Here is a 9943-nt window from a genome sequence, read left to right on the forward strand (position 1 = left end):
AGACCGGGAGGAGGACAAGGGGAGAGACAAGACTGAGACCGGGAAGGGGACAAGGGGTTCCGAGACAAGACTGAGACCGGGAGGGGGACAAGGGGTTCGAGACAAGACTGAGACCGGGAGGGGGACAAGGACAAGACTGAGACCGGGAGAGGGACAAGGGGTTCGAGACAAGACTGAGACCGGGAAGGGGACAAGGACAAGACTGAGACCGGGAGAGGGACAAGGGGTTCGAGACAAGACTGAGACCGGGAAGGGGACAAGGACAAGACTGAGAACGGGAGGGGGACAAGGGGTTCGAGACAAGACTGAGACCGGGAGGAGGACAAGGGGTTCAGAGACAAGACTGAGACCGGGAGAGGGACAAGGGGTCCGAGACAAGACTGAGACCATGAAGGGGACAAGGGGTTGGAGACAAGACTGAGACCGGGAGGGGGACAAGGGGTTGGAGACAAGACTGAGACCGGGAGGGGGACAAGGGGTTCCGAGACAAGACTGAGACCGGGAGGGGGGACAAGGGGTCCGAGACAAGACTGAGACCATGAGGGGGGACAAGGGGTTGGAGACAAGACTGAGACCGGGAGGGGGACAAGGGGTTCCGAGACAAGACTGAGACCGGGAGGGGGACAAGGGGTCCGAGACAAGACTGAGACCATGAGGGGGACAAGGGGTTGGAGACAAGACTGAGACCGGGAGGGGGACAAGGGGTTGGAGACAAGACTGAGACCGGGAGGGGGACAAGGGGTCCGAGACAAGACTGAGACCGGGAGGGGGACAAGGACAAGACTGAGACCGGGAGGGGGACAAGGGGTTGGAGACAAGACTGAGACCGGGAGGGGGACAAGGGGTTGGAGACAAGACTGAGACCGGGAGGGGGACAAGGGGTTGGAGACAAGACTGAGACCGGGAGGGGGGACAAGGGGTCCGAGACAAGACTGAGACCGGGAGGGGGACAAGGGGTTGGAGACAAGACTGAGACCGGGAGGGGGACAAGGGGTTGGAGACAAGACTGAGACCGGGAGGGGGACAAGGGGTTGGAGACAAGACTGAGACCGGGAGGGGGACAAGGACAAGACTGAGACCGGGAGGGGGACAAGGGGTTCCGAGACAAGACTGAGACCGGGAGGGGGACAAGGGTTCCGAGGCAAGACTGAGACCGGGAGGGGGACAAGGACAAGACTGAGACCGGGAGAGGGACAAGGGGGAGGGGGACAAGACTGAGACCGGGAAGGGGACAAGGGGTTCGAGACAAGACTGAGACCGGGAGGAGGACAAGGGGTTCGAGACTGAGTCAAGACTGAGACCGGGAGGGGGACAAGGGGTCCGAGACAAGACTGAGACCGGGAGAGGGACAAGGGGTTCGAGACTGAGTCAAGACTGAGACCGGGAGGGGGACAAGGGGTTCGAGACAAGACTGAGACCGGGAGGGGGACAAGGGGTTGGAGACAAGACTGAGACCGGGAAGGGGGACAAGGGGTTAGAGACAAGACTGAGACCGGGAGGGGGACAAGGGGTTCGAGACCGAGTCAAGACTGAGACCAGAAAAATGCGAGTCCAATTCAAGACCACGATTGCAATTTTGTCAAATCACCACCATAATGAGTTCAAAAACGTCCAGTATTTCTGAGTTCATATTTCAGAACAACATATGGATTCTTTAGACATTCAGAAATAGTGAAATAATGCATGCTGAGGGAAAACAGAGCCACTCTACAAATGATTACTAACCCAAACACAGTGGGGCGCAATGGGCCTTCAGAGAAGGGCTAAGGATTTATAAAATAATGATTTTAATAATATAATAATAAGGATCAATATTATTATTATTGTCAATGATTTTCTGATTTAATCTCTTCAGTTTTTGTTGGAAAGGAAAGGGTTAACGCTGAAGAGAAAAAAAGACCCAATCCAGATTTTTCTTTGCTGGTCTCTGGGGAGATAAATCTAGCACGCTAAGTCAGCCATTGGCTGGTCCATCAGACGCTAGACAGAAGGCATCTGTCGTTCAACTGTATTAGTATTTTAGTGACAGTGGAATCAACCAATCACATCGACTTAATGGGCGGGACCGTTTTTACAAAATCCTATGGAAACTTCTGCCTTCTTGAAGGCCAACAGGTCACTGGGCGACTGCAGCAGGTGTCATCAAAGAGGATGTTGTTGCTAATTTGTTAGCTTCTCCCTTTTCAAGAATAACATTTCAAAAAGAAAGTGAAGTTTCAAAATGATCATCATCTGGTGAGTGGAACAGTGCTTTTTATTGCAGCGCGCTTGCTGCTGTTAGCCATCTCTTTGAAAATAACTTATTTGTGTGAAACATTTTTGCATTTAAAGTGGAACTGACAGCATTTTAGCAACATGAAATATTATTCAAATCTGTTCATATTCACCCCCAGGAAGAACATTACCTTTTTTTTTGGTTCTGACAAGCGACCACTAAGATATGGTCATTTTTATGTTTTCATCAATTCTTTCTGGTTATGACGTATCCTGACCGGAGTCTACACAGACCGGTGCGCTGTAGCCAATCAGAGCTATAGTAGGCTTTTATACAAACAAGCCACACGGGCCTGCCATTATTCACTTGGAACTGTGTTTACAGCCTGTTGAAACAGAGTGACTTCAGATCTTTCCATCGGCCCTGTTCAGCCTGTTGAAACAGAGTGACTTCAGATCTTTCCATCGGCCCTGTTTAGGAATGTGCTACTGGTGTGTAGTGGTGTAGTGGTCAGTGGTGTAGTGGTGTAATGGTCAGTGGTGTAGTGGTGTAATGGTCAGTGGTGTAGTGGTGTAATGGTCAGTGGTGTAGTGGTGTAATGGTCAGTGGTGTAGTGGTGTAATGGTCAGTGGTGTAATGGTCAGTGGTGTAGTGGTGTAATGGTCAGTGGTGTAGTGGTGTAATGGTCAGTGGTGTAGTGGTGTAGTGGTCAGTGGTGTAGTGGTGTAATGGTCAGTGGTGTAGTGGTGTAATGGTCAGTGGTGTAATGGTCAGTGGTGTAATGGTCAGTGGTGTAATGGTCAGTGGTGTAGTGGTGTAATGGTCAGTGGTGTAGTGGTGTAGTGGTCAGTGGTGTAGTGGTGTAATGGTCAGTGGTGTAGTGGTGTAATGGTCAGTGGTGTAGTGGTGTAATGGTCAGTGGTGTAGTGGTGTAATGGTCAGTGGTGTAGTGGTGTAATGGTCAGTGGTGTAGTGGTCAGTGGTGTAGTGGTGTAATGGTCAGTGGTGTAGTGGTGTAATGGTCAGTGGTGTAATGGTCAGTGGTGTAGTGGTGTAATGGTCAGTGGTGTAGTGGTGTAATGGTCAGTGGTGTAGTGGTGTAATGGTCAGTGGTGTAATGGTCAGTGGTGTAGTGGTCAGTGGTGTAGTGGTGTAATGGTCAGTGGTGTAGTGGTGTAATGGTCAGTGGTGTAGTGGTGTAATGGTCAGTGGTGTAGTGGTGTAATGGTCAGTGGTGTAGTGGTGTAATGGTCAGTGGTGTAGTGGTGTAATGGTCAGTGGTGTAGTGGTGTAATGGTCAGTGGTGTAATGGTCAGTGGTGTAGTGGTGTAATGGTCAGTGGTGTAATGGTCAGTGGTGTAGTGGTGTAATGGTCAGTGGTGTAATGGTCAGTGGTGTAGTGGTGTAGTGGTCAGTGGTGTAGTGGTGTAATGGTCAGTGGTGTAGTGGTGTAATGGTCAGTGGTGTTGGCAGTGGTGTAATGGTCAGTGGTGGTGGTAGTGGTGTAATGGTCAGTGGTGTAGTGGTGTAATGGTCAGTGGTGTAATGGTCAGTGGTGTAGTGGTGTAATGGTCAGTGGTGTAGTGGTCAGTGGTGTAGTGGTGTAATGGTCAGTGGTGTAGTGGTGTAATGGTCAGTGGTGTAGTGGTGTAATGGTCAGTGGTGTAATGGTCAGTGGTGTAATGGTCAGTGGTGTAGTGGTGTAATGGTCAGTGGTGTAGTGGTGTAATGGTCAGTGGTGTAATGGTCAGTGGTGTAATGGTCAGTGGTGTAGTGGTGTAATGGTCAGTGGTGTAGTGGTGTAATGGTCAGTGGTGTAATGGTCAGTGGTGTAGTGGTGTAATGGTCAGTGGTGTAATGGTCAGTGGTGTAGTGGTGTAGTGGTGTAATGGTCAGTGGTGTAATGGTCAGTGGTGTAATGGTCAGTGGTGTAGTGGTGTAATGGTCAGTGGTGTAATGGTCAGTGGTGTAGTGGTGTAATGGTCAGTGGTGTAGTGGTGTAATGGTCAGTGGTGTAGTGGTCAGTGGTGTAGTGGTGTAATGGTCAGTGGTGTAGTGGTGTAATGGTCAGTGGTGTAATGGTCAGTGGTGTAGTGGTGTAATGGTCAGTGGTGTAGTGGTGTAATGGTCAGTGGTGTAATGGTCAGTGGTGTAGTGGTGTAATGGTCAGTGGTGTAATGTCAGTGGTGTAGTGGTGTAATGGTCAGTGGTGTAATGTCAGTGGTGTAGTGGTGTAATGGTCAGCCCTATACAGTGGTGTAATGTCAGTTGTGTAATGTCAGTGGTGTAGTGGTGTAATGGTCAGTGGTGTCTTGGTGTAATGGTCAGTGGTGTAGTGGTGTAATGGTCAGTGGTGTCTTGGTGTAATGGTCAGTGGTGTAGTGGTGTAATGGTCAGTGGTGTCTTGGTGTAATGGTCAGTGGTGTCTTGGTGTAATGGTCAGTGGTGTCTTGGTGTAATGGTCAGTGGTGTCTTGGTGTAATGGTCAGCCCTATCCAGTGGTGTCTTGGTGTAATGGTCAGCCCTATCCAGTGGTGTCTTGGTGTAATGGTCAGCCCTATCCAGTGGTGTCTTGGTGTAGTGGTCAGCCCTATCCAGTGGTGTCTTGGTGTAATGGTCAGCCCTATCCAGTGGTGTAGTGGTCAGCCCTATCCAGTGGTGTAGTGGTCAGCCCTATCCAGTGGTGTCTTGGTGCCTGGAGAAGTGGGTATACTCTAATAGTGGCGACTAGTTCCTAGACGGCCCGACCAGCGAAGGAAAGGCCAAAAATCCTGTTTTCCTGTTTAAAAAATATATATAAATAAAAAGGGGTTTCCCCTATTAGATGTTTCCGATTTTCACTCTCAAAATTAAACTTTTTTTAAATAGAAAAAAATAGAAAAATCAGATGGTCTAAGTCCACAACAATGCTTAACCCACATCAGTCTGATTGGGTGTCAGGGCCTGGATCCCCAGTGGGTGGGCCTGTCAGGGCCTGGATCCCCAGTGGGTGGGCCTGTCAGGGCCTGGATCCCCAGTGGGTGGGCCTGTCAGGGCCTGGATCCCCAGTGGGTGGGCCTGTCAGGGCCTGGATCCCCAGTGGGTGGGCCTGTCAGGGTGGGTGGGTCTGTCAGGGCCCGGATCCCCAGTGGGTGGGTCTGTCAGGGTGGGTGGGCCTGTCAGGGCCGGGATCCCCAGTGGGTGGGCCTGTCAAGGCCCGGATCCCCAGTGGGTGGGCCTGTCAGGGCCCGGCTCCCCAGTGGGTGGGCCTGTCAGGGCCCGGATCAGGCGCGGGCCCGGCTCCCCAGCGGGTGGGTCTGTCAGGGCCCGGCTCCCCAGTGGGTGGGTCTGTCAGGGCCCGGATCCCCAGTGGGTGTGTCTGTCAGGGCCCGGCTCCCCAGTGGGTGGGCCTGTCAGGGCCCGGATCCCCAGTGGGTGGGCCTGTCAGGGCCCGGCTCCCCAGTGGGTGGGTCTGTCAGGGCCTGGCTCCCCAGTGGGTGGGTCTGTCAGGGCCCGGCTCCCCAGTGGGTGGGTCTGTCAGGGCCCGGCTCCCCAGTGGGTGGGCCTGTCAGGGCCCGGCTCCCCAGTGGGTGGGTCTGTCAGGGCCCGGCTCCCCAGTGGGTGGGTCTGTCAGGGCCCGGCTCCCCAGTGGGTGGGTCTGTCAGGGGCCTCTGTCCACCCAGGCACATCCATGTCTACGCCCCTGATGCAAAGAGCCCATGATGACTATTGCACATTACAAATAACCTACTAACCAACACTTCGGACTAAACTTTTTCCAATACCTGGTTTGCATACCCATTGTTGTCTTAATTAGCATTTACTGGTAGATATCATAAGTTGAAAGGTCTTTCCTACCCTACCGGCTACCGATGTCAGTCTTCTGTGAGCTGCTCCATGCCAACACCAGTTGAGAGCGGCGTGCTCTTGCTGCCAGCAGTCTTCTGTGAGCTGCTCCATGCCAACACCAGTTGAGAGCGGCGTGCTCTTGCTGCCTGCAGTCTTCTGTGAGCTGCTCCATGCCAAAACCAGTTGAGAGCTGCTCCATGCCAACACCAGTTGAGAGCTGCTCCATGCCAACACCAGTTGAGAGCTGCTCCATGCCAACACCAGTTGAGAGCTGCTCCATGCCAAAACCAGTTGAGAGCTGCTCCATGCCAACACCAGTTGAGAGCTGCTCCATGCCAACACCAGTTGAGAGCGGCTCCATGCCAAAACCAGTTGAGAGCTGCGTGCTCTTGCTGCCTGCAGTCTTCTGTGAGCTGCTCCATGCCAAAACCAGTTGAGAGCTGCTCCATGCCAAAACCAGTTGAGAGCTGCTCCATGCCAACACCAGTTGAGAGCGGCTCCATGCCAACACCAGTTGAGAGCTGCTCCATGCCAACACCAGTTGAGAGCTGCTCCATGCCAAAACCAGTTGAGAGCTGCTCCATGCCAACACCAGTTGAGAGCGGCTCCATGCCAACACCAGTTGAGAGCTGCTCCATGCCAAAACCAGTTGAGAGCTGCGTGCTCTTGCTGCCTGCAGTCTTCTGTGAGCTGCTCCATGCCAAAACCAGTTGAGAGCTGCTCCATGCCAAAACCAGTTGAGAGCTGCTCCATGCCAACACCAGTTGAGAGCGGCTCCATGCCAACACCAGTTGAGAGCTGCTCCATGCCAACACCAGTTGAGAGCTGCTCCATGCCAACACCAGTTGAGAGCTGCTCCATGCCAACACCAGTTGAGAGCTGCTCCATGCCAAAACCAGTTGAGAGCTGCTCCATGCCAACACCAGTTGAGAGCTGCTCCATGCCAACACCAGTTGAGAGCTGCTCCATTCCTCTGAAACTAGGCTGCGTGCGGCGGCGCTCATGTGAATATATTTCACGTGCTTTTGCGATTGTGTAGGCTACTTTGTGCATGATTTCTCTATTGTACTACATCATTGTCTATAATAGATATAAAGGCTGTTAAGATACTGAAAAAAGGAGTGTATATATTTGGCCTGGAGAAGCGGTTTTATGCGCTGACCGAATGGAAGCTGATAATTATAGTTTTTTTTTACTCCGCTGGTGTCGGGAAGAAATGACGAGTCTTCGCTGTCAGAGACCAAGTCAAGACCGAGTACAAATGTATCCAAGACCGAGACACTCAATATGTGGACTCGAGTACAGTTTTATTTACGAATGTACAACCATCGAGATTGTCAGATCAAAAGGCAGATCTTTGTTTCTTGGGACCTAGAACTTAGCGTCTAACATTTGCCGCCGTCCACTTCCTCGTCTGAAACACAGGCTTCCAGGGAGGCCATTTTGGGGCTTCACCAGGTTTCATAGACACAGCTGTGTGTCATCCGCATAGCAGTGAAAGTTGACATTGTGTTTCTGAAGGACATCACCAAGAGGTAGAATATATAGTGAAAACAATAGTGGTCCTAAAACAGAACCTTGAGGAACACCGAAACTTACCATTGATTTGTCAGAGGACAAACCATCCACAGAGACGAACTGATATCTTTCAGACATAAGATCTAAACCAGGCAAGGACTTGTCCGTGTCGACCAATTAAGGTTTCCAATCTCTCCAAAAGAATGTGTCAAAAGCAGCACTAAGGTCTAGGAGCACGAGGACAGACCCAGAGCCTTGTTCGAGCAGCAGTGAGCGCTCATCCATATTGCACGGTACCGTCTCTCCAAGCTAGTCGGAAGACTTCCAGTTTGGTGGAGCGCCATTTCCTTTCCATTATTCTGGAAGCTTGTTTCAGGGCTCGGGTATTTTCTGTATACCAGGGAGGGAGTTTCTTGTGACAAATGTTTTTTGTGTGTTTTTTTAGCGGTGCGACTGCATCAAGGGTATTACGCAAAGTTACGTTTAGATCCTCAGACAGGTGGTTAACCGATTGTTGTACTCCGACGTCCTTGGGTAGGTGGAGGAGGTCTGGAAGGGCATCTAGGAATCTTTGGGTTGTCTCTTGATAATCAACAGACACCAACACAACTTTTGTTTCTATTCAACATTTAATAAGAAAACGAAACCCTTTTTTATTTTTTTTATTATTTCAGAATACAAAGCAATTACAGTCTTGTGGGTTTATAAACACGAGAAGATTTCACCTCCAAAAGGTTGGATCAATACAACCGTATCCTACATCGTGTTATTGTCTACAGATGGGGCTGACCACTAGCATCCTGCTAACCAAGCTAAAACTAATAACAACAATATGGCAGTACACTCACACACTCTCTCACACACACACACACACACACACACACACACACACACACACACACACACACACACACACACACACACACTCACTCACACACACTCACTCACTCACACACACACACACACTTTCTCTCTCATTGGAACAGGCCACAGTTGTGCAGTACGTCGGAGGCAGATCGGAAGGTGAGGACGTTGTCGTGGAAACGCTGCAGGTCCACCCTGGCCTGCTTGAGGCCCCGCCCCCCCCGGCCCTTATAGGTCATAGTCAGCAGCTTTGAACACAGGTAGTGGAGCCACAACACATTGGAGTGAGGCTGGTAGGCACCCCACATGTTACTGTAGGAGAGAGAGAGAGAGGGAGAGAGACAGAGAGAGAGAGAGGGGGAGAGAGAGAGAGAGAGAGAGAGAAGAAGAGAGAGAAGGAGAGAGAGAAGAAGAGAGAGAAGGAGAGAGAGAGAGAGAGAGAGAGAGAGAGAGAGAGAGAGAGAGAGAGAGAGAGAGAGAGAGAGAGAGAGAGAGAGAGAGAGAGAGAGAGAGAGAGAGAGAGAGAGAGAGAGAGAGAGAGAGAGCGAGAGAGGGAAGAGGAGAGCGAGAGAGAGAGAGAGCGAGAGAGAGAGCGAGAGGGAAGAGCGAGAGAGAGAGAGAGAGAGAGAGAGAGAGACCGTTTAGAGACAGACTGATATGAACACGGACAGAAGGACGTTAAAGTTAAATTGTGGTTGTAGTGGAAAACAGTCTCCTCTCAGAAATTATTTCATTGTTTTCATTAGCAAAGCTTTCATCATACATTTGAAACACACACACACACCATGATAACTACACACACCATGATAACTACACACACCATGATAACTACACACACACCATGATAACTACACACACACACCATGATAACTACACACACACACCATGATAACTACACACACACACCATGATAACTACACACACACACCATGATAACTACACACACACACCATGATAACTACACACACACACCATGATAACTACACACACACACCATGATAACTACACACACACACACCATGATAACTACACACACACACCATGATAACTACACACACACACCATGATAACTACACACACACACCATGATAACTACACACACCATGATAACTACACACACACACACCATGATAACTACACACACACACCATGATAACTACACACACACACCATGATAACTACACACACACACCATGATAACTACACACACCATGATAACTACACACACACACCATGATAACTGACACAAAAAAAAAAACACACACACACCATGATAACTACACACACACACACCATGATAACTACACCACAGACACACACCATGATAACTAACACACACACACCATGATAACTACACACACACACACACCATGATAACTACACACACCATGATAACTACACACACACACCATGATAACTACACACACCATGATAACTACACACACACACCATGATAACTACACACACACACACCATGATAACTACACACACACCACGATAACTCCCCGTGCCCAAGGA

General features: G+C 50.2%; 1 protein-coding gene across 2 annotated transcripts in view; it reads right to left on the reverse strand.

Moving 5' to 3' along the window:
• Positions 1-8194: 8194 nt before the first annotated feature.
• The window catches only part of LOC121562244 (serine/threonine-protein kinase haspin), a gene marked incomplete at its 5' end in the record, with an annotated part of 24386 nt that continues 22637 nt past the window's right edge, over positions 8195-9943 (reverse strand). The window contains 1 exon segment of one of the 2 annotated variants that reach the window (XM_045218021.1): positions 8195-8737. In XM_045218021.1, the coding sequence (XP_045073956.1) occupies positions 8536-8737 (202 nt within the window). In that variant the 3' untranslated portion in view covers positions 8195-8535. 2 annotated transcript variants of the gene reach the window in all.

This window comes from Coregonus clupeaformis, unplaced genomic scaffold (genome assembly GCF_020615455.1).
Source record: "Coregonus clupeaformis isolate EN_2021a unplaced genomic scaffold, ASM2061545v1 scaf1319, whole genome shotgun sequence".
Classification (NCBI taxonomy): domain Eukaryota; kingdom Metazoa; phylum Chordata; class Actinopteri; order Salmoniformes; family Salmonidae; genus Coregonus; species Coregonus clupeaformis.